This window comes from Coregonus lavaretus, assembly GCF_964263955.1.
Source record: "Coregonus lavaretus genome assembly, chromosome: 15".
Taxonomy (NCBI): Eukaryota; Metazoa; Chordata; class Actinopteri; order Salmoniformes; family Salmonidae; genus Coregonus; species Coregonus lavaretus.
Genome location: NC_140002.1, coordinates 41991719 through 42016437, shown reverse-complemented (window position 1 = coordinate 42016437; position 24719 = coordinate 41991719). Strand labels below are relative to the sequence as shown.

At 42.7% G+C, this 24719-nt stretch overlaps 1 protein-coding gene across 1 annotated transcript in view; it reads left to right on the top strand.

The window, feature by feature from the left end:
- LOC311142156 (protein phosphatase 3 catalytic subunit alpha-like) overlaps positions 1 to 11959 on the top strand; it is a gene marked incomplete at both ends in the record, with an annotated part of 43530 nt that extends 31571 nt beyond the window's left edge. The window contains 9 exons of the mRNA XM_084177747.1: positions 13 to 152; positions 4638 to 4715; positions 4870 to 4964; positions 7892 to 8017; positions 8425 to 8508; positions 9095 to 9179; positions 9343 to 9440; positions 10030 to 10080; positions 11769 to 11959. Of these exons, the coding sequence (XP_084033873.1) occupies positions 13 to 152; positions 4638 to 4715; positions 4870 to 4964; positions 7892 to 8017; positions 8425 to 8508; positions 9095 to 9179; positions 9343 to 9440; positions 10030 to 10080; positions 11769 to 11959 (948 nt within the window). The remainder of the gene's footprint in view (positions 1 to 12; positions 153 to 4637; positions 4716 to 4869; positions 4965 to 7891; positions 8018 to 8424; positions 8509 to 9094; positions 9180 to 9342; positions 9441 to 10029; positions 10081 to 11768) is intronic.
- Positions 11960 to 24719: the final 12760 nt, after the last annotated feature.

Sequence of the window (24719 nt, the reverse complement as noted above, 5' to 3'; positions counted from 1 at the left end):
TCTCTGCTGTAGATAGACCGGTTCAAGGAGCCTCCAGCGTTTGGGCCCATGTGTGACCTACTGTGGTCTGACCCTCTGGAGGACTTTGGCAATGAGAAAACCCAGGAGTACTTCAGCCACAACACAGTCCGAGGCTGCTCCTACTTCTACAGGTCAGCTCTCTCTCTCTCCACCTCAACACTTTATTTCTTTCATAACTATTCCTCATGTTTTTAAGCCATCAATTATCACTCTCTGGATCTGTCGACCAAACAATTACCTCCAAACCAAACAGCATGAATCCTATCTCAAATTGTACACACACAGGGACATACAGCACGTACACACAATACACACCCCCAATGTGCATCTGTGTTGCCGTGGTTCTGTATCCTGTCAGCCATAGTGTGTGGCATCATATGTCATGTCTGTGTGAGATGCAGCCGCTGCACTGACCTACTTTCTGGGTGCCGAGGGAATTTGGGCGGAAAGCCTTGGATGTATAGGGGCTGCATACCGTAGGCTCTCCAGGAGCTCAGGGCACGGCCATTATTCTGGTTTTTTTCTTTCCTGCGCAAATCTTTGAACACTTAAATATTTCACACGCTGATGACAACTTAGATGGGGCGTGGCTGTGGGGAGGGGTAGAGGGGATGGTGGTGGTAGGATGGAATGGATGGAGATTTTGGTATAATACATGGCTGTGGAAGGTGAATACTCATTAGAGGCTTTTTTTACACACAGAAACAAGTGCACACCTCAGGTCATTGGTCTGTCAGTTTGAGAGGGGGCATATAGTATCCTTGGTGATGGTAGGTGGTATTTGTGGATCTCAGCTAACTTATGTCCATGTTTTAAAGGCTTTGTGTCCTTTTGTGGACTGTATCATTCTGACTGACCACAGCAATACATTAAGGGAACTATCAGACAGCCACATAACACTGAATGTAGTCCCACCCAGCATCCTTGTTGTTAGGTGGTGGACTGAGCTTGTTTTGATATGATGAGGTGAAAGCCCTATGGTCTGGTTTGTCAGTGAGGACAATAGTGTCTTCGGGGAACAGTTCAGTAATGCGTCTCATCAGTCCCTCTGTAACGCTAAGGTTTCAGCACCTGAAGGTTTTATCACTACAGTGGTCCAGAGAAACACCTCAGTAGCCAAATCTGACACAGGAATGAGAGACCCCCTTCTCTGACCAACTGAGCCATGGATTAAAAAACTGCAGCACATTTGGGTCAATCAATAGGCTTGAGTCATCAGTGTGTGCATAACAATAGTTTATAACCATTGTGAAAGTAATATTTTATTTTCAGATTTTGCTCATTTACAACAGCAATTTGCATGTTTTATTCATGCTGATTGTAGTCTCTCTTTTTTCTGTTGATGATCTCATTGTGGTCCTCTGTAGCTCAGCTGGTAGAGCACGGTGCTTGTAACGCCAAGGTAGTGGGTTCGATCCCCGGGACCACCCATACACAAATATGTATGCACGCATGACTGTAAGTCGCTTTGGATAAAAGTGTCTGCTAAATGGCATATTATTATTAAATGGCATATTATTGTATATAGTGGAAGTAGCATAGGGAAGCACTGTCATAATGATCAGAGAGCTAGCTAGCATCCAAGGCCGGATTAAGAAATCATAGGCCCCAGGCTGTCTACACTCATTGAGATCGGGCTCCTGAGTCTTCCTGTGGTTGGCAGTTGCAGTGAAAAAATTAAAAAGATATACTACATACAGTGCATTCGGAAATTATTCAGACCCCTAGACTTTTTCCACATTTTGTTACGTTACAGCCTTATTCTAAAATTGATTAAATCGTTCATCAATCTACACACAATACCCCATAATGACAAAGCAAAAGCAGGTTTTTAGATTTTTTTGCAAATGTATAAAAATAATAAAAACGGAAATATCACATTTACATAAGTATTCAGACCCTTTACTCAGTACTTTGTTGAAGCACCTTTGACAGCGATTACAGCCTCAAGTCTTCTTGGGTATGACGCTACAAGCTTGGCACACCTGTATTTGGGGAGTTTCTCCCATTCTCTGCAGATCCTCTCAAGCTCTGTCAGGTTTGATGGGGAGCATCGCTGCAAAGCTATTTTCAGGTCTCTCCAGAGATGTTCGATCGGGTTCAAGTCCAGGCTCTGGCTGGGCCACTCAAGGACATTCAGAGACTTGTCCCAAAGCCACTCCTGCGTTGTCTTGGCTGTGTGCTTAGGGTTGTTGTCCTGTTGGAAGGTGAACCTTCGCCCCAGTCTGAGGTCCTGAGCGCTCTGGAGAAGGTTTTCATCAAGGATCTCTCTGTACTTTGCTCCGTTCATCTTTCCCTTGATCCTGACTAGTCTCCCAGTCCCTGCTGCTGAAAAACACCCCCACAGCATGATGTTGCCACTACCATGTTTCACAGTAGGGATGGAACCAGGTTTCCTCCAGACGTAACGCTTGGTATTCAGGCCAAAGAGTTCAATCTTGGTTTCAGCGGACCAGAGAATCTTGTTTCTCATGGTCTGTGAGTCTTTAGGTGCCTTTTGGCAAACTCCAAGTGGGCTGTCATGTGCCTTTTACTGAGGAGTGGCTTCCATCTGGCCACTTTACCATAATGGCCTGACTGGTGGAGTGCTGCAGAGATGGTTGTCCTTCTGAAAGGTTCTCCCATCTCCACAGAGGAACTCTGGAGCTCTATCAGAGAGACCGTCGGGTTCTTGGTCACCTCCCTGACCAAGGCCCTTCTTCCCCGATTGCTCAGTTTGGCCGGGAGGCCAGCACTAGGAAGAGTCTTCTTCCATTTAAGAATGATGGAGGCCACTGTGTTCTTGGGGACCTTCATTGCTGCAGAATTGTTTTCATACCATCCCCAGATCTGTGCCTCGACACAATCCTATCTCGAAGCTCTACAGACAATTCCTTCGACCTCATGGCTTGGTTTTTGCTCTGACATGCACTGTCAACTGTGGGATCTTCAATAGACAGGTGTGTGCCTTTCCAAATCATGTCCAATCAATTGAATTTACCACAGGTGGACTCCAATCAAGTTGGAGGATGCACCTGATCTCAATTTCGAGTCTCATAGCAAAGGGTCTGAATACTTATGTAAATAAGGTATTTAAGTTTTTTATTTTTAATAAATTTGCAAACATTAAAAAATAAACGTTTTCGCTTTGTCATTATGGGGTTTTGTGTGTAGATTGAAAAATAAATGTAATCCATTTTAGAATAATAATATAACGTAACAAAATGTATAATAACGTAACAAAATAATAACGTAACAAAATGTGGAAAAAGTCAAGGGGTCTGAATACTTTCCGAAGGCACTGTATATAATATATACTGTACATATAATATATACAGTATATCTTTCCTTAATAATTTCTTCTTTTTTTCTGCCTCTTGGGCTCCCCACGGACCTGGGCCCAAGGGCGTCAGCCCCAGGAAGCTCCTACATTAATCGTGCCCTTCTAACATCAACCACTGCTGTTTCAAAGACATGCTTTTTTCAAAATTGGCACCTTGTTTGGTTCTTTCAATCCCTGTGAATATGCCTGCAGAAGAAACACATTGGATGCTCCGTTTTGTGTCTGCAACTGGAGGCATGAAACGTTGGTGTGAGAGGGAAAAAACAATGAAGTCTTGGGAAATTGATTTAAATAGATTTTACTATAAGCCTACACATACTATGATTATTAACCATATACACATCCTGGCTTCTTAACATCTGTTAAGCTCATAGATTGAGAGGTACAATTGGAGCTTCAGGAATTGGAATGGAATCAAGCTGAATCTGTATCAGTGCTAGTGGGGGTTGTGAGGTTAAAGGAGAGTAATGTAGAGGAGATGAGAGGGGGAGTAGACAAGTACACAGGGATCTCCTACTCCAAACCAGGCGGTTGAAATGCACCGTGGGTGAGCCGAGTCGAGCGTGGAATAAAAGAAGGGCCAGTATCAACTCAACACTGCCATCTATCCCACAATCCCCCTGGGGCGCTGCAATGAGCTGTTGCTATGACAACTCACTCCTCCAGCCCAAACTGGAGCGAGTGATAGGAAGAGGGGGAGCTACAAGGGAAGGAGTGATCTGTGTAGAGGGAAGAGAGAGAGGTGGAGGACCAATGCCGTCAAGCAGGCCATCTCGTTAACAGTATGCCTACAGGAGGGGAAAATGTACCAATCCTAACACATTTCCTATCGGGTAGAACTGACAGCCAGTTAGCCGTCAAATGAGAGCTGACATGATGGTTTGTTGTGTTTTTTAAGGCCCAGTGAGTGGCATTAAGTTGCTTTGGGCGATCTGTGAGCCATGTGCTGGGCTGGGATGGGCTGGGATGGGCTGGTACGTCTTACATCATGCTGAGCAGTGATGCTCTGCACTGTTTTGTTGTAGGACAATGTCAATGTTCTACTCTGTGTCTGGACCAGGGGTGTCATGCTCAGTCATGCTCTGTTTCGTGAATGTAATATGCAGAAAATAATGTTTTGGCACTGTGTATTCAGTTGAATTGAATGTGTATGCTCTGTTACACAATACTTCTGCGTTCGGCATGTTGTTCGGTTCCATAGGTCAGGCTGTGTTGCTCTGTGATATGTGTAAAAAAGTGTGAATGTATATATGACATCCCTAAACCCTCTATCGCTCTCTTTTCTGCCTTGTAGTTATCCAGCTGTATGTGATTTCCTACAGAACAATAACTTATTATCAGTCATCCGAGCACATGAAGCACAAGATGCTGGGTATGTACCCCTACATCTCTCGCTCTCTCGCTCTCTCGCTCTCTCGCTCTCTCGCTCTCTCTCACACTTTTCAGTAGCTTTGATACAATTCATGATTTATCCAGATTATTAACTTGAAAACACCTCTCACTCTCTATCTGTTGGTGTCCTATAGCTACCGGATGTACCGGAAGAGCCAGACCACCGGCTTCCCCTCCCTCATCACCATCTTCTCAGCGCCAAATTACCTTGATGTTTACAACAACAAAGGTCAGTCTATCTGCTCCATGTATTTGTAGTGCTACTGTATGAGTCTATGTGAACCAGTAAATACTTGTAGTGAATGTATGCTGGAACAAGTGTTTGTTGGTGGGTGGTGTTCAATGTGTGGCTTGTGGAGATGGATAGTGGGACATGGGGAGAGCGTGGGAGGGACTGTCGGTATGACTGACTATCTCCATGTGGCTTTATCTCTCCTGATGGAACTGTAATAGCACTTCTGGGGCTCAAGAGGGGCACCTAGTGGTTGATCCTCTCATCTCCTTTCTCTCTATGTGTCTCTGCCTGTCTCTGTTTCTTCTTGTGCCTCTGTTTCCCTCTCACTCTGTCTCTTCCTCTGCCTCTGTCTGTCTCTGTGTTTCTGTGTCTGTCTCTGCCTCTGTCTGTCTCTGCCTCTGTCTGTTTCTGTGTCTGTCTCGGTCTGTCTCTGCCTCTGTCTGTCTCTGTGTTTCTGTGTCTGTCTCTGCCTCTGTCTGTCTCTGCCTCTGTCGGTCTCTGCCTCTGTCGGTCTCTGCCTCTGTCGGTCTCTGCCTCTGTCGGTCTCTGCCTCTGTCGGTCTCTGCCTCTGTCGGTCTCTGCCTCTGTCGGTCTCTGTCGGTCTCTGTCGGTCTCTGTCGGTCTCTGTCGGTCTCTGCCTCTGTCGGTCTCTGTCGGTCTCTGCCTCTGTCGGTCTCTGCCTCTGTCGGTCTCTGCCTCTGTCGGTCTCTGCCTCTGTCGGTCTCTGCCTCTGTCTGTGTGTGTTTCTGTCTCTGCCTCTGTCTGTTTCTGTGTTTCTGTGTCTGTCTCTTTCTCACACACACCCACACAAATATATCAAGATCTGCACCCCCATGTTGCTCCAGCCTAGTATCTCCTTGCCACTGACGAGCCAGTGTGTTATAAGAGCTCTGCTCTTGGTATGATTTTATGATTATTACATATTTTTCATTGTGGTGGTGTTTTATAAAGTTATTAAAAGAAATGGTGTGTTTTTAGATGTCATGGATTGTGTTACATCTTTTAGTAAAAAGGTTTCTTCCTATAGCCTATAGCATCTGTTTGTCAAGAGAATAAACTAAAATATCATGCTTATACTGTAGATAGTGGAAGTAGCATAGGGAAGCATTGTCATACTTATCCTAGAGCTAGCTAGCATCAGCCACTGCTGTTTCAAATACATGCTTTAAAAAAATTTACAAAAATCTCTGTGAATATGCCTGGGGAAGAAGCACATCAGATGCTCCGTGTTCTGTCTGCAACTGAAGACATGAAACGTTGGTGTGAGAGGGAAAAAACTATGCCGTCTTGGGAATTGACAGGATTTCAAACTTATTTTCATGCATATGCTTGCAGCAAAATAACGCATGCTGCGTCATTCATATAGAAGTGGGCTCAAAATGGAGAATGTTGATATTGAACAGTGAGCTGGAAGACATACAGGGCTTTAATAATGTATCACTCAACACACTGATGGTCATTTTTACTGTATTGTTTCTGTATATCTACATGTTTCAAGCAGACCACCATAGTCCCTGTGCTCAAGAACACTAAGGTAACCTGCCTAAATGACTACTGACCCGTAGCACTCACGTCTGTAGCCATGAAGTGCTTTGAAAGGCTGGTCATGGCTCACATCAACACCATTATCCCAGAAACCCTAGACCCACTCCAATTTGCATACCGCCCCAACAGATCCACAGCTGATGCAATCTCTATTGCGCTCCACACTGCCATTTCACACCTGGACAAAAGGAACACCTATGTGAGAATGCTATTCATTGACTACAGCTCAGCGTTCAACACCATAGTGCCCTCAAAGCTCATCACTAAGCTAAGGACCCTGGGACTAAACACCTCCCTCTGTAACTGGATCCTGGACTTCCTGACGGGCCGCCCCAGGTGGTAAGGGTAGGTAACAACACATCCGCCACGCTGATCCTCAACACGGGGGCCCCTCAGGGGTGCGTACTCATTCCCCTCCTGTATTCCCTGTTCACTCATTACTGCATGGCCAGGCACGACTCCAAGACCATCATTAAGTTTGTCGATGACACAACAGTGGTAGGCCTGATCACCGACAACGACGAGACAGCCTATAGGGAGGAGGTCAGAGACCTGGCCATGTGGTGCCAGGACAACAACCTCTCCCTCAACGTGATCAAGACAAAGGAGATGATTGTGGACTACAGGAAAAAGAAGAGGACCGAGCACACCCCCATTCTCATCGACGGGGCTGTAGTGGAGCAGGTTGAGAGCTTCATGTTCCTTGGTGTCCACATCGCCAACAAACTAACATGGTCCAAGCACACCAAGACAGTCGTGAAGTGGGCACGACAAAACCTATTCCCCCTAAGGAGACTGAAAAGATTTGGCATGGGTCTTCAGATCCTCAAAAGGTTCTACAGCTGCACCATCGAGAGCATCCTGACTGGTTGCATCACTGCCTGGTATGGCAACTGCTCGGCCTCCGACCGCAAGGGACTACTACCCCCCCCCCCCCCCTTTTACACTGCTGCTACTCTCTGTTTATTATCCATGCATAGTCACTTTAATAACTCTACCTACATGTACATCATTTATTACCTCAATTACCTCGACTAACCGGTGCCCCCGCACATTGACTTGGTACCGGTACCCCCTGTATATAGCCTCACTATTGTTATTTTACTGCTGCTCTTTAATTATTTGTTACTTTTATTTTGTATTATATTATATTGTAGTTTCTTGTGTGATTTTTTTTTGGTATTCTTTCTTAAAACTGCATTGTTGGTTAAGGGCTTGTAAGTAAGCATTTCACTGTAAGGTCTACACATGTTGTATTCGGCGCATGTGACAAATACCATTTTATTTTATTATTATTTTGTGTAGTATGTGTGTATCCATGTAGATGCAGACATGTTTATGTTAACGTGACCCTCTCTGTTGTTCTCCCTCCACAGCTGCAGTACTGAAGTATGAGAACAATGTGATGAACATCCGGCAGTTCAACTGCTCCCCTCATCCCTACTGGCTGCCCAACTTCATGGACGTGTTCACCTGGTCACTGCCCTTTGTGGGGGAGAAGGGTACCACTACCACCTTTTCTCATTCATTAGTAGCACATGTATTTGTGTAATGACTAATTGCTGTGCTGTGCTGTGCTGATTAATACTGGTTAATCACATTGACCTAAGTTAGGGGTTCCCCAACCTTTTCTGCACACAACCCCAAATTGACACTAGAAAATGCAGAGGACCCCATTTTGATTTTTTAAATGTATTTCCTGACCCCAAGTTTGTGTTGAGAATCATCTTAATTTGATAGTCTATACAAACATAGTCTATACCAACATTAAGCATGACACTGGCAGGGCTCTCAGACTGATACGCTAAGCGATGACTTTGTCCTTCAATATTTACCCTCTTACTACATTTTATCATAAACAAATATGTATGGCAGCACCCTCATCTGAGAACCTTTGACCCTTCTCCAGTCACAGAGATGCTGGTGAACGTGTTGAGCATCTGCTCTGACGACGAGCTCATGAATGACGGAGACGACCAAGAGATCCTCGACGGTGAGTCACTCATATACTGTACTGTTAAGAGTCCAATGCAGCCGTTTTTATCTCGATATCAAATCATTTCTGGGTAACAATTAAGTACCTTACTGGTCAAAAAGAAACAAAAATAGCTTCTTAGCAAAGAGCAATTTCTCAAGCAAGAATTTTGCTAGGACTGTCTGGGAGGGGAAAACTGAAAGGTTTGGAACTCTCTTTCTTATTGGTCTATTAACTAATTGAATTGAATTCAGGCAGTCTTTTCATATAGCTCTTACACTAAAAGGGCATCATAATTTTCACAATTTCACAGTATTATTCCAACCTCATAGTGTGGAAATATATATAAAACCAGGAAAATCTAGTTTTTGACTGCACTGGGCCTTTAAGAATCCATTAGCGCTATAGTGTCTCACATTCCCCTCCCTGGCATAGATCCTGATAAACAATTAAAAACATGTTATTCGTATATTAAATGTCCTCTGGGTATTTGTTTGTTATGAGGGGCTCTTTGAATTACCTGTAAAGAATATAAATGTATCACTTCAATGTGGCCCACAGACTTCACTCCTGATATCTGAAAATGAGTGTTCCCTCTTTCTAGCCAACGCAGCTGCAGCTCGGAAGGAGGTGATCAGGAACAAGATCCGCGCCATTGGGAAAATGGCCACGATGTTCAAAGTGCTTCGGTGAGAACGTTCTTCACCTCACGTCACATGAGCTGTTATACATGAACATATCTCTAATATGGAATATAGAGTTATTACAATCGAGTGGCTATACAGTAGAAGCCTAAATGAGTGAACTTTGTGGATGCCCTCTGACCTGTGTGTGGTGATGTGTGCCCTGCAGGGAGGAGAGCGAGAACGTGTTGACACTGAAGGGTCTGACGCCTACTGGCATGCTGCCCAGCGGGGTGCTCTCCGGGGGCAAACAGACTCTACAGAGTGGTGAGGAAGAGGCCCAAGCCAGGCCAGGGCTTTTCTATCCTTCTCTCCTCCCCTCCTCCCCAGTCTATCCGTTCCTCTTTCTTTCACTGTGACTCTTACTCTCTTTCTGTCACAGTCTCCGTCGCTCTCCGTCTCTCCCTGGGTCTTTGTCTTCGTATCCGTCCTCTGGTCCCTTTGTTTCTGACCCAGGTTTGGGCAGCCACCCGTGACTCTGCAGGACTGCGGATTCTGCCCCCTTTAGCTATAGCTCGACACTAGAGAGAGACAGACAGTAATCTCACCTGTATTTACTCCCATCGAGTTGCCCTTTGAAAAGCTGGGTGAGGTGTCTGTGGCCCTCCAGAGTCACTCTAGCCCAGCCCTGGGCTGTTCCCCAGTCCTTTGGTCACTCAGTCTGTTGTGTGCTACAGAGACTGGAGTGGGCTGCTGGTCCATGGCACTCCTCTGATCCAGCCTGCCTGGCTGTGTTGCTGGGTTAAATGTGTCTCTCGCTGGTCTCTCGCTAGCTGCCTACCTACCGCCAGGGGCTGCATTCTGCATCTGCATGGCTTTGTCAGAAGTAACCTGCTCCCCTCCTTTCCCCCCCCAGCCACCACCGAGGCCATCGAAGCCATCGACACAGAAACTGAGGATGGAGAAGGTAAAGCTGCGTCCCCCACCCCACCCCTCTCAGCAGGCTTGCCTGCAGGACATGCATTGGGTCAACTACCCATCAGTGACAATAGCAGTTCATATTCAGCCTGCATCAAACATCTCAGGGGGACAGTTGGATTTAGAATGGGTAGCACGGAACTTTGCAGTACCTTGATTACAAGAGATATCAATGTAAATATCTCAACTATATAAATTATGATGTAAGGGTCAAGATATATAACTTACAATAATTACATGGTGTGCTCATGAAAAACAAAGCTTTTTCACAAGTTTGATTGTTTGATACCTTACATAAAAATACAAACACACATATATGAACAAATATACCGGTACATATAAACACATGGATTTGTATGCATGTAATTTAAGCCATGCAACGTGAGGTGCTACCAAGAGCTGCATGATGGTTTTGGGTACCTTTTTATGCTCAGGCATGATTCCTTCTTTAATTTCTGGGATTTGGCTTATCTTCCGCCCCCATCTGGTTCGAAGATGCATCGCATGCAGGGAGAACAGGACACAGGCGAGCGCAATGGCTGAAATACAGTATGCATCATGATGTCAACTGAATGGTATCATGAGCGTGATGCTATCTGTGTGAACCATAGAGTCCCTGGAGACTTAATGCCCATTTGACAGCTGCAGTTAAACAACTGCCTGCATCACGACAGGGTTAAGTGAACGGGCATGAACTAACAAACTATCAGGACTACGTATGTAGCAGTGGAGGCGGCTGAGGGGAGGACGGCTCATAATAATGGCTGGAATGGAGTCAATGGAGTGGTATCAATCACATGGAAACCAAGTCTTTGATGTGTTTGATACCATTCCATTGACTCCATTCCAGCTATTATTATGAGCCGTCCTCCCCTCACCAGCCTCCTCTGGTATGTAGTATGTCATGCTTATGCCATGTAGCTGCTAGTGTAATGTCATGTTGGCTTCATGATGCATAATAATAACAACAGTAAAAGAAGGGTGCCCTTCGGGTAAAGGAGGGCGCTATTATGGTAAACAAGGGTCCCATTTTAGTAAAGGAGGGTGCCATTCTAATAAACGAATGTGCTATTCTAGTAAACGAGGGTGCAATTCTAATAAACAAATGTGATATTCTAGTAAACGAGGGTGCTATTCTAATAAACGAATGTGCTATTCTAGTAAACAAGGGTGCCATTTTAGTAAAGGAGGGTGCTGGGTGCTATTGTAGTAAACAAGGGTGTCATTCTAATACAGGACAGGAGGGTGCTATTATAGCCATGGTTTCTCTGAGTGGCTGTGTGAGAGTCGTTGATTCATTCTCTCAGATGTTTCTCTTAGATGAGCCTGTGAATATCCAAAGGGTTCTGGTATCACTCTGTCCACAATTAAATCTATTCATTATCTATTCTTTATCTTACTCTAAGCTGTGTTCGGATGTTGTCTTTCTAGACTTGTGTCAAATGATCTTTGAATTCACAATGCTAACTTTTACTGCTGTGTGACATGAGAACGCTATGTTTAAGTGACTGAAATATTGTGTAATGTTCTATTACGTTTGGGCCAAGTATGGTACTTACCAATAATATTTTATCATTTGAGCGTGCACAAAGAGGTATTTCAAAGGATTTAAAATCAAGGTTTATTATTGACATCCCCTGTGTGTCCCCTCTCTCCTCCCACCTGTCCCTCCCTCAGCCATCCGTGGATTCTCTCCCCAGCATAAGATCGCTAGCTTCGAAGAAGCCAAGGGGCTAGACCGTATCAACGAGCGCATGCCCCCCCGCAGAGTCGGGGTCAACCATGTGGGACAGTCCATGGGCAAGATGAACATGTCCGAGGCCAACGGCACGGACGACAATGACAATGACACCAGCAACATCCAGTGATGCTGAGGCCTGCCCCAGAGCCCATGCCACTGCTGCGCTGTGCGGCAAGACATCGCCAAATCGTGATATCAGGCCTCAGAATAAAGATACAACAAAACACACCCACAGACACAACACAACATCTGCATCAGCCGCTGCTGCTCCTACATCCAATTAGAGAAACTAATCAAATGTTAAATCTCTTGTACAAATGGGTAAGGTGGTATATTTTTTGACGCCAGGTCACCACATGGGGGAACTGAGCTCAGAAGGGGAGGTTTTCCCGCTCTTTGGTCTGTGGATTGGGAGGGGCTAGTGGGGTCAGAGTTTAGGGAAGGGACATGGAGGAGGAGAGGAGAGGCGAGTGGGGCAGGATGCAGGGGACCTTGTAGGGATGAGAACCAGGGTTGTGGTCCTGTGGGTGTGTCTGCTGTTCCCTCTCTCAGTCCAATCACAGACCGAGTGGGCGAGGTTTAGAGTCCCGAACTCTCTCCCATGTCTGCTACATCCTCAAAGGGTCTGATACGAGACACTCCAGTACAGTACCCATGCCACACACACATTTTACTATTTTGATTGAGAGTTTCACTCATGAACTCATCTCATACAGAAATAATCTCGCTACTCAACATGTTTTGCTACTAGTAGTAATGTATACAAATACAAAAAGACAAAATGTTGTTTGTAAGAAAGGGCATTTGAAAAGAAAAAAGATGTACATTTTACTACTTGCAATGCAATCTTACCTGATAACTTTTCTTTCCTGATTTATTTTGTGGTAAGACGCCATGAGCCTGCAGGGGAAGGGGGTAGGGGTGGAACGTGGGCTGTGGCCTCTCCACCAACCAAAGCCACAGTCTGTCTTGTTTAGGTGCTGCAGTCCCAGCTCGGGTCTACCTTCTGTCACCCCGTACCTGATTGGTTTTCACTTGCCTGTAACTAAAGAGAGAGAATGCACATGGTACGTCAAATCTGCTGTCGCAGTAAAAAAAAAATCTAATATATATAATGAATTATAAAGATGGACGATAACAAAGACAATGATTTTTAACAGCATCTACGTTATGGAACGCATCAATGCATGCAATTAAGTTCCTTATTGATATGTGAAATTTTTATTGTGATGTGTTTCAATATAGTAGACTTGAATTATTTCCCTCTTCAAAGTTGTCTTTTGTTTTTTATATATCATTTTTCATTCTTGCTTCCTTTGATTTGTTTTTCATCAATATTATTTTAAATGTTATTACTGTTGATTTGTATTTTTATATTGTTTTGCTCCACAGGCACAGATGCTCATTTTAAGGTGTGAAGCCTTCTTTTTTTCTGTTCTGTTGGTGTACAGAAGTTGTTCAATAGTGTGAATGAACGTATTACTCAGTGATAAGCAACATTCAGGCTACCAAAGCATGATCGCATGGTTTGTTCAAATGTAAACAAATTGGACATAAGGAAAATCCTGTTTCTCACTTTCTTTTAAAAGGAAAAATATATATTCTCATTATAATTCTTGATGAAATTCTTATTCTTATGATTCTAACGATTAAGCTTAAAGTTTTTCCCCCACAGTTTTCTGATCCTTGTTTGGTCTAGACATGGTTTATTTCGAAGAAGGAATTTCATGGATTTTAACTTGTGACAATTTTTCTTGTAATTTTCTCTGGAACTAAGTTTTGGCATTTGACTTCCTAAACGATGCACACATTGTAAGCATGCCCTATGGGACAAATCACATTTTTTACTCTTGAATAAAATATGCATGAACTAATAGTGTGGCTTCCAGTTTCTCATCGATAGATAGGAAATATATTCTCACATTGTGCAACATGATGTAAATAAGATGCCTTTTCACAATTTAAGTCATGCCTAAACAGTATGCTTTTCAAGGGAACTGCTTTTCACAGCCAACCTGGATCCCATACAGTGGGCGAATGTGCTTCCCTCTCCAGTTTCCATGAGGGCATTACGTCTGCTTCCTGTCATTCTTCCAAAGGAAACTCTGGGAACAGCGTCACACAGTCCATGGCAACCACTCTCACCTCACACTGAACCCACTGTAGGGGGCAAGTAACTACTAACCACTACTCTATGGAACAAGACGGTAACATCTCGCTACCAGGACCTTAACCATACTCTCTCATTAACACGCACAGACACAGACTCAAATCAAATCAAATCAAATTTTATTGGTCACATGCGCCGAATACAACAGGTGCAGACATTACAGTGAAATGCTTACTTACAGCCCTTAACCAACAGTGCATTTATTTTAAACAAAAAAAGTAAGAATAAAACAACAACAAAAAAAGTGTTGAGAAAAAAAAGAGCAGAAGTAAAATAAAGTGACAGTAGGGAGGCTATATATACAGGGGGGTACCGTTGCAGAGTCAATGTGCGGGGGCACCGGCTAGTTGAGGTAGTTGAGGTAATATGTACATGTGGGTAGAGTTAAAGTGACTATGCATAAATACTTAACAGAGTAGCAGCAGCGTAAAAAGGATGGGGTGGGGGGGCAGTGCAAATAGTCCGGGTAGCCATGATTAGCTGTTCAGGAGTCTTATGGCTTGGGGGTAGAAGCTGTTGAGAAGTCTTTTGGACCTAGACTTGGCACTCCGGTACCGCTTGCCGTGCGGTAGCAGAGAGAACAGTCTATGACTAGGGTGGCTGGAGTCTTTGACAATTTTGAGGGCCTTCCTCTGACACCGCCTGGTATAGAGGTCCTGGATGGCAGGAAGCTTTGCCCCAGTGATGTACTGGGCCGTACGTCACTGGGACTCAGGCCATAAGTTGAGCCAGCTACCATACACAGACACACATACTACTCAGAGAGTCTCCATACTCTCTCTTACACTCATGACAGGTAGCTTAGTGGTTAAGAGCGTAGTGCCAGTAACCGAAAGGTCGCTGGTTCTAATCCCGAGCCGACTAGGTGAAAAATCTGCCGATGTGCCCTTGAGCAAGGCACTTAACCCTAATTGCTCCTATAAATCGCTCTGGATAAGAGCGTCTCCTCATTCCAGCAGGTAGGTTCAAATAAAGGCAGCGCAGCCAGATTACAGGTACTTACAGATATTGCTTGAACAGTCTTTTAACTCTCTGTTTGCCATCCAATTTGTTTAACATATACGTTGATATCTTGTCAGAGTTGAACACAGTTAAATGAAGCTTCAATTACATTGATTAATTTCCTCTCTGATAGAAAGTGTACTTGTACGTCAAGCTGTCTCATGCTAGAAAGAAATGACATTGATATCATATCATAAAGTGCTACATTTAGTGGTCTTATTTAATTACCTACTAAGAGACAAAAGCTGTTTTAATATAGAGGGGCCATACTTGTGAACTTATGCTTGGACCATGGTTTAAACCATTGGTCTAAAATGGCTAGCTGCTAGCTTTTCTCATATGCCAACCTGGCCAAATTAGCCATGATGTTGATGACCAGCTGAGCAGATAATTATATCCGGTAACGAAATAATGAATGAGCCTATCAGAGACCTTAAACGGCCATCATCCAATTGCATTTGTTCAACAGGTCAATTTGGCCACCAGAGGGAGATTGTTAAACCATCCAACTGCTTGGTTTAATTTGTTACCCATGGTCTAAGTGGAGTGTGCCAATATATTTTTGCATGATGCTTCCTTAACTAGGCACCTGACGTCATACAAAAATCAAAAAGGTTTTCACATATATGACCAAATTAAAAGTTTTTGCTCTTCCATTTAACACATATCCATATAGTTGCACTGAAAAAAGTTGGAGGATTATATAACATATAACTTTGTATTCAGACATCGTAAAGGTCAACGTTGATGACTCTCATGGTGTTGTCAAATAGCAGTAATTTAGCCCAGTAGTGTAGCCAGAAATTCGTTGGTGGGTGGGACTGCAGAAATTTGGGTGCCCCCCCCCAAAACCCAAAAATGTATACAGTGCCTTGCAAAAGTATTCAGCCCCCTTGGCGTTTTTCCTATTTTGTTGCATTACAACCTGTAATTTAAATTGATTTTTATTTGGATTTCATGTAATGGACATTCACAAAATAGTCCAAATTGGTGAAGTGAAATGAAAAAAATTACTTGTTTCAAAGAATTCTAAAAAATAAATAACGGAAAAGTGGTGCGTGCATATTTATTCACCCCCTTTGCTATGAAGCTCCAGAGCAGAGATTGGAGTATCTGTCCATAGGACCACTTTAAGCCATACACTCCACAGAGCTGGGCTTTACGGAAGAGTGGCAAAAAAAAGCCATTGCTTATAGAAAAAAATAAGCAAACATCTTTGGTGTTCGTCAAAATGCATGTGGGAGACTCCCCAAACATATGGAAGAAGGTACTCTGGTCAGATGAGACTAAAATTGAGCTATTTGGCCATCAAGGAAAACGCTATGTCTGGCGCAAACCCAACACCTCTTATCACCCCGAGAACACCATCCCCACAGTGAAGCATGGTGGTGGCAGCATCATGCTGTGGGGATGTTTTTCATCGGCAGGGACTGGGAAACTGGTCCGAATTGAAGGAATGATGGATGGCGCTAAATACAGGGAAATTCTTGAGGGAAACCTGTTTCAGTCTTCCAGAGATTTGAGACTGGGACGGAGGTTCCCCTTCCAGCAGGACAATGACCCTAAGCATACTGCTAAAGCAACACTTGAGAGGTTTAAGGGGAAACATTGAAATGTCTTGGAATGGCATAGTCAAAGCCCAGACCTCAATCCAATTGAGAATCTGTGGTATGACTTAAAGATTGCTGTACAGCAGTGGAAACTATCCAACTTGAAGGAGCTGGAGCAGTTTTGCCTTGAAGAATGGGCAAAAATCCCAGTGGCTAGATGTGCCAAGCTTATAGAGACATACCCCAAGAGACTTGCAGCTGTAATTGCTGCAAAAGGTGGCTCTACAAAGTATTGACTTTAGGGGGGGTGAATAGTTATGCACGCTCAAGTTTTCTGTTTTTTTTTGTCTTATTTCTTGTTTGTTTCACAATAAAAAATATGTTGCATCTTCAAAGTGGTAGGCATGTTGTGTAAATCAAATGATACAAACCCCCCAACATTTTTTATTCCAGGTTGTAAGGCAACAAAATAGGAAAAATGCCAAGGGGGTGAATACTTTCGCAAGCCACTGTATATGTGTAGACACACACACACACACACATAAACCCCCCAGACACATAAAATATATATGCTGAACAAAAATATATATGCAACAAGTAAAGTGTTGGTCCCATGTTTCATGAGCTGAAATAAAAGATTCTTGACATATTTCGTCAGCACAAAAAAGCTTATTTCTCTCAAATTCTGTGCACAAATTTGTTTACATCCCTGCTAGTGAGCATTTCTCATTTGCCAAGATAATCCATTCACCTGACAGATTTGGCATATGAAAAATCTGATTAAACAGCATGATCGTTACACAGGTGCACCTTCTGCTGGGAACAATGAAAGGCCACTCTAAACTGTGCAGTTTTGTCACACAATGCCACAGATGGCGTTGGGGTTATGGTATGGGCAGGTTTAATCTACGGACAATTTTTTAAAATTTATTTTACCTTTATTTAACTAGGCAAGTCAGTTAAGAACAAATTCTTATTTACAATGACGGCCTACACCGGCCAAACCCAGACAACGCTGGGCCAATTGTGCGCCGCCCTATGGGACTCCCAATCACGGCCGGTTGTGATACAGCCTGAAATTGAACCAGGGGGTCTGTAGTGACGCCTCAAGCACTGAGATGCAGTGCCTTAGACTGCTGCGCCACTCGGGAGCCCAATTAACACAATTGCATTTTATCGATGGCAATTTGAATGCACAGAGGTACTGTGAAGAGATCCTGACGACCAATGTCGTGCCATTCATCCGCCACCATCACCTCATGTTTCAGCATGATAATGCACAGCCCCATGTTGCAAGGATCTGTGCACAATTCCTGGAAGCTGAAAATTTCCAAGTTCTTCCATGGCCTGCATACTCACCACCCATTGAGCATGTTTTGGATGTTTGGATCAACGTGTAGGACAGCGTGTTCCAGTTCCCGCCAATATCCAGCAACTTCACACAGCCATTGAAGATGAGTGGGACAACATTCCACAGGCCACAATCAACAGCCTGATCAACTCTATGCGAAGGAGTTGTGTCGCTCTGCATGAGGCAAATGGTAGTCACATCAGATACTGACTGGTTTTCTGATCCACGCCCCAACCTTTTTTTAAGGTATCTGTGACCAACAGATGCATATCTGTATTCTCAGTCATGTGAAATCCATAGATTAGGGCCTAATGAATTTATTTTAATGTACTTATTTCCTTATATGAACTGTAACTCAGTAAAATCTTAGAAATTGTTGCATGTTGCGTTCATATTTTTGTTCAGTGTATATACCGTACCTGTTAAAGTTTTGACACACCTACTCATTGAAGGGTTTTTCTTTATTTTTACTATTTTCTACATTGTAGAATAATAGTGAAGACATCAGAAATATGAAATAACACATAGGGAATCATGTAGTAACCAAGAAAGTATTAAACAAATCAAAATATTTTATATTTGAGATTCTTCAAAGTAGCCACCATTTGCCTTGATGACAGCTTTGCACACTCTTGGCATTCTCTCAACCAGCTTCATGAGGTAGTCACCTGGAATGCATTTCAATTAACAGGTGTGCCTTCTTAAAAGTGAATTTCCTTCTAAATGCGTTTGAGCCAATCAATTGTGTTGTGAAAAGGTAGGGGTGGTATACAGAAGATAGCCCTATCTGGTAAAAGACCAAGTCCATATTATAGTAAGAACAGCTCAAATAAGCAAAGAGAAACGACAGTCCATCATTACTTTAAGACATGAAGGTCAGTCAATCCGGAAAATTTCAAGAACTTTGTAAAATGCAGTCTCAAAAACCATCAAGCGCTATGATGTAACTGGCTGTCATGACGACCGCCACAGGAAATGAAGACCCAGAGTTACTTCTGCAGCAGAGGATAAGTTCGTTAGAGTTACCAGCCTCAGAAATTGTAGCCCAAATAAATGCTTCACAGAGTTCAAGTAACAGACACATCTCAACATCAACTGTTCAGAGGAGAATCAGGCCTTCGTGGTCGAATTGCTGCAAAGAAACCACTACTAAAGGACACCAATAATAAGAAGAGACTAGCTTGGGCCAAGAAACACGAGCAATGGACATTAGACCAGTGGAAATCTGTCCTTTGGTCTGATGAGTCCAAATTTGAGATTTTTGGTTCCAACCGCCGTGTCTTTGTGAGACGCAGCGTAGGAGAACAGATGATCTCCGCATGTGTGGGTCCCACCGTGAAGCATGGAGGAGGTGTGATGGTGCTTTGCTGGCGACACTGTCTGTGATTTATTTAGAATTCAAGGCACACTTAACCAGCATAGCTACCACAGCATTCTGCAGCGATACGCCATCCTATCTGGTTTGCGCTTAGTGGGACTGTCATTTGTTTTCAATAGGACAATGACCCAACACACCTCCAGGCTGTGTAAGGTCTTTTTTACCAAGAAGGAGAGTGATGGAGTGCTGCATCAGATGACCTGGCCTCCACAATCAACCGACCTCAACCCAATTGAGATGGTTTGGGATGAGTTGGACCGCAGAGTGAAGGAAAAGCAACCAACAAGTGCTCAGCATATGTGGGAACTCCTTCAAGACTGTTGAAAAAGCATTCCAGGTGAAGCTGGTTGAGAGAATGCCAAGAGTGTGCAAAGCTGTCATCAAGGGAAAGAGTGACTACTTTGAAGAATCTCAAATATAAAATATATTTTGATTTGTTTAACAGTTTTTTGGTTACTACATGATTCCATATGTGTTATAACCTCCCGAGTGGCGCAGTGGTCTAAGGCACTGCATCGCAGTGCTAACTGTGCCACTAGAGATCCTGGTTCGAATCCAGGCTCTGTCGTAGCCGGCCGCGACCGGGAGACATGTGGCGGCGCACAATTGGCCCAACGTTGTCCAAGGTAGGGGAGGGTTTGGCCGGCAGGGATGGCGTTTGCAATGCCAGGGTTGTGGGTTCGATTCCCATGGGGGGCTGGTATGAAAAAAATAATGTATGCACTCACTAACTGTAAGTCGCTCTGGATAAGAGTGTCTGCTAAATACAGTGGGGAAAAAAAGTATTTAGTCAGCCACCAATTGTGCAAGTTCTCCCACTTAAAAAGATGAGAGAGGCCTGTAATTTTCATCATAGGTACACGTCAACTATGACAGACAAAATGAGAAAAAAATATCCAGAAAATCACATTGTAGGATTTTTTATGAATTTATTTTGAAATGATGGTGGAAAATAAGTATTTGGTCAATAACAAAAGTTTCTCAATACTTTGTTATATACCCTTTGTTTGCAATGACAAAGGTCAAACGTTTTTTGTAAGTCTTCACAAAGTTTTCACACACTGTTGCTGGTATTTTGGCCCATTCCTCCATGCAGATCTCCTCTAGGGCAGTGATGTTTTGGGGCTGTCGCTGGGCAACACGGACTTTCAACTCCCTCCAAAGATGTTCTATGGGATTGAGATCTGGAGACTGGCTAGGCCACTCCAGGACCTTGAAATGCTTCTTACGAAGCCACTCCTTCATTGCCCGGGCGGTGTGTTTGGGATCATTGTCATGCTGAAAGACCCAGCCACGTTCCATCTTCAATGCCCTTGCTGATGGAAGGAGGTTTTCACTCAAAATCTCACGATACATGGCCCCATTCATTCTTTCCTTTACACGGATCAGTCGTCCTGGTCCCTTTGCAGAAAAACAGCCCCAAAGCATGATGTTTCCACCCCCATGCTTCACAGTAGGTATGGTGTTCTTTGGATGCAACTCAGCATTCTTTGTCCTCCAAACACGACGAGTTGAGTTTTTACCAAAAAGTTATATTTTGGTTTCATCTGACCATATGACATTCTCCCAATCCTCTTCTGGATAATCCAAATGCACTCTAGCAATCTTCAGACGGGCCTGGACATGTACTGGCTTAAGCAGGGGGACACGTCTGACACTGCAGGATTTGAGTGTCTGGAGGCGTAGTGTGTTACTGATGGTAGGCTTTGTTACTTTGGTCCCAGCTCTCTGCAGGTCATTCACTAGGTCCCCCCGTGTGGTTCTGGGATTTTTGCTCACCGTTCTTGTGATCATTTTGACCCCACGGGGTGAGATCTTGCGTGGAGCCCCAGATCGAGGGAGATTATCAGTGGTCTTGTATGTCTTCCATTTCCTAATAATTGCTCCCACATTTGATTTCTTTAAACCAAGCTGCTTACCTATTGCAGATTCAGTCTTCCCAGCCTGGTGCAGGTCTACACTTTTGTTTCTGGTGTCCTTTGACAGCTCTTTGGTCTTGGCCATAGTGGAGTTTGGAGTGTGACTGTTTGAGGTTGTGGACAGGTGTCTTTTATACTGATAACAAGTTCAAACAGGTGCCATTAATACAGGTAACGAGTGGAGGACAGAGGAGCCTCTTAAAGAATAAGTTACAGGTCTGTGAGAGCCAGAAATCTTGCTTGTTTGTAGGTGACCAAATACTTATTTTCCACCTTAATTTGCAAATAAATTCATTAAAAATCCTACAATGTAATTTTATGGATTTTTTTTTCTCAATTTGTCTGTCATAGTTGACGTGTACCTATGATGAAAATTACAGGCCTCTCTCATCTTTTTAAGTGGGAGAACTTGCAAAATTGGTGGCTGACTAAATACTTTTTTCCCCCACTGTATGTAAAATGTAATTTCATAGTTTTGATGTCCTCACTATTATTCTACAATATAGAAAATAGTAAAAATAGAGAAAAACCTTGAATGAGTAGGTGTGTCCAAACTTTTGACTCGTACTGTACATATGTATTTTTAGGCAATATATGTATATTTTTTCAAGATTTTGGAAATTCTCCTGTGACCCCATTTTCATATCAGGCGACCCCACATGGGGTCACGACCCCTTGTTTGGGAACCACTGGCCTTCCTGATTAGATTATTATTATGGACAAAAGAACGAGATGATTTTTATTTGTCAAAAGGCAGCCAAGCATCGATTATCATGTCACCAGAATAAGACCCTCGATATTTATTGGAAAGGGTCATCAAGCTCATCACCTTGCACTTTCACCACCCTGTGAAGTTCATCATCATTTATTTAATCTGTAGCCAAACAAACTGCATGCTTTCCCATGATGTCATATTTATGCACAGACTTTTATCTGCAACATGTACATTTGATGGAAACACAACTCTGATGGTGAAAATAGAAATAAAAATAATAATAACTCACTAACTGTAGGTCGCTCTGGATAAGAGCGTCTGCTAAATGACTAAAAAAAAAAAAAAAAAAATCGCCAGGGTTTCCCTTTGCGGGTAATTGCGGAATTTAGCCAATTAAAAAATTAAAAGCCAATAAATACAATTGTAGTTGGCCAAATTGTCCAGGAGAGGCTCTCTATCATAGCCTACACCCCGAATGTGTGCTTCAGCACCATTATCTCATGCCTTGCGGGCAAGTGAGCCTGCTGCTGAGGAGAGAGAGAGCAAGATAGGAGCCTCGTCCTAGACTACTGTTGATTGTGAAGATGGAGGCCTTTTTCATTGAAGTAAAACAAAAGTTAGAGGAAAAAGAGCATGCCTATAGTGAAAAGCCTACAAGGGGAAATTAATCTTAGTTGTAATATTGTAGTGGAAGATGAGAAGAACATTGGCATGGCCAAATACAGGCTACTGTGCAACTCCCTATTCAGGTAGGATGCAATTTTGGAACTTATTTATAATCAGTTGTTTTATCATTATTATTATTATTATTATTGTATATCATTGTTATTATTGTCAGCCGATTTATTAATAATAAATAAATAAATATATATATATATGCAACACCTGTTTTGTGTAACCCTTTCCTGCGGTCAAATGACTAGTGGCCTCATGGGTGGAATGTTATTCATATTTTTCATAATTTCATAATTAATAAACATATTTTTTTTTTTTACCAGACGGAAATCTGGTGTTTCTATGTCAAACTGTTTTGTTATATTTCAGTCTTATGTGATGTATATAAAGTGTAATATTGGGTTGCAAACTAAATAAAAAAAAATAATACAAAATTCTACTCTATATTTGACATGTTACAGGTGTCTTCTTTTTTAAAAGCCCATAACCATGTGTGTGTGGTGTATACTTTGGTTTCAAAGTAGTTTTTTTTTAAAGACTCTGTGTGACTCTGATTTAGCCAACTGCAGTAAAAGGTTTAATTCTGTTGAGACATTTTCATTGGCTAAATTAAATTCGATCTGTCTTTTTAATAGTGTGATCCATATTTAGTTTAAGATAGGTTATAAGTAGGTCTGTTGTAAAATAAATAAAATTAGCCTATTTCTGTCATTTGTTGGGTATGGTAGGCCCTTGCCGTTGTTGGTAATTGCTGCAATATAGCCTGTTCAAAACTTTTGTGAAGGTTTAAACGTGTTCGCAATTGTTTTATTTCATTCTGTTGAGCCATTTTCTTTGGCCAAATTATGTTTAATGCTGTGTTTTCCGCAATATAATAGCCTGCTGATATATTCCATATAAACAATGGCTTGACTTACTTTTGATATTACCCTAATAAAGTATAAAAACGTTTGTGAACGTTTGGTGTGGTGTGGCTATTGTTAAGATTTGGCTACTGCAAGCCTATGATATGAAGGCAGTATGCACTGGCGCTGAATTTGAGGTGAGGAAAAACGTTTCAGGCCTACCAGAGTTACTCCTATAATCTAACAGTATAATGCTTATCTTTATACAAAATATTCTGATCGAAAACTAACGAATGAACCTCCTTCTGTAAGTCTATATCTGTATAGCAGACACAGTAACGTTAGCCATCTGACATAAAGAAATGCATGTCGGTGTCTTAGCATGCCGCCTGCATATCTATATCTCTCTGTCTATCTAATAATAATAATAATAATAATAATAATGCCATTTAGCAGACGCTTTTATCCAAAGCGACTTACAGTCATGCGTGCATACATGTTTTTGTGTATGGGTGGTCCCGGGGATCGAACCCACTACCTTGGCGTTATCATACAGTGGACATCTAAGCCTATAGGCCTATGCATGCAATGCCCTGATGCACGTAGTGCTCAAATCTCCGACAGCTGAACCACGAAATGACAATTATTGTTTAGGAAAGTAGCCAAAAAAACTATTTTAAAAAATAGGCTATAAAGTTTTGCATATGCTACACATCGAAACACAAGGAATAGTGTTTTATTTTCTTTGTTATAGTCCGTTCTTAAGGACACGTAAATGTGGTTCATTTGGCCAATATTCCTCGTTTACCAAATGTCTGGTAAAATAAAATATTTCCGGTCACGTTGTCCAGCGTCAAATATTCTTAAAGGAAACCCTTAAATGTGCATATTGTTTTTATGCAGATTTTAGAATATTCGCATGAAAATCTGTCGCCAATTGGATGGAAATCTATTGACACCCTAAAGACTATGGCAAGTGCGCTAGTCCAGTGACACTTTGATTATGCCTGCACATCATGGTTCATCAGCAGCCCCAAACATGTAAAGAATAAACTACAGACTAGGGTTGAATATTTTCCCAGTATTTTGCAAATGTTCCATCCGGAAAATAATCACTTTTCTCCAGGGTAACCCTGTTTTTCCCGCCCAAACCGGAAGTGTAATTCTAAAGCATATAAAGCACATGTCTGGATTTGATTAGAGCTTTGATCGGCATGAAATTTAAGTCTAATGCTACCTGAGCCTGATGAGCCATACATTAAATACATTTTATGAGCCCTAC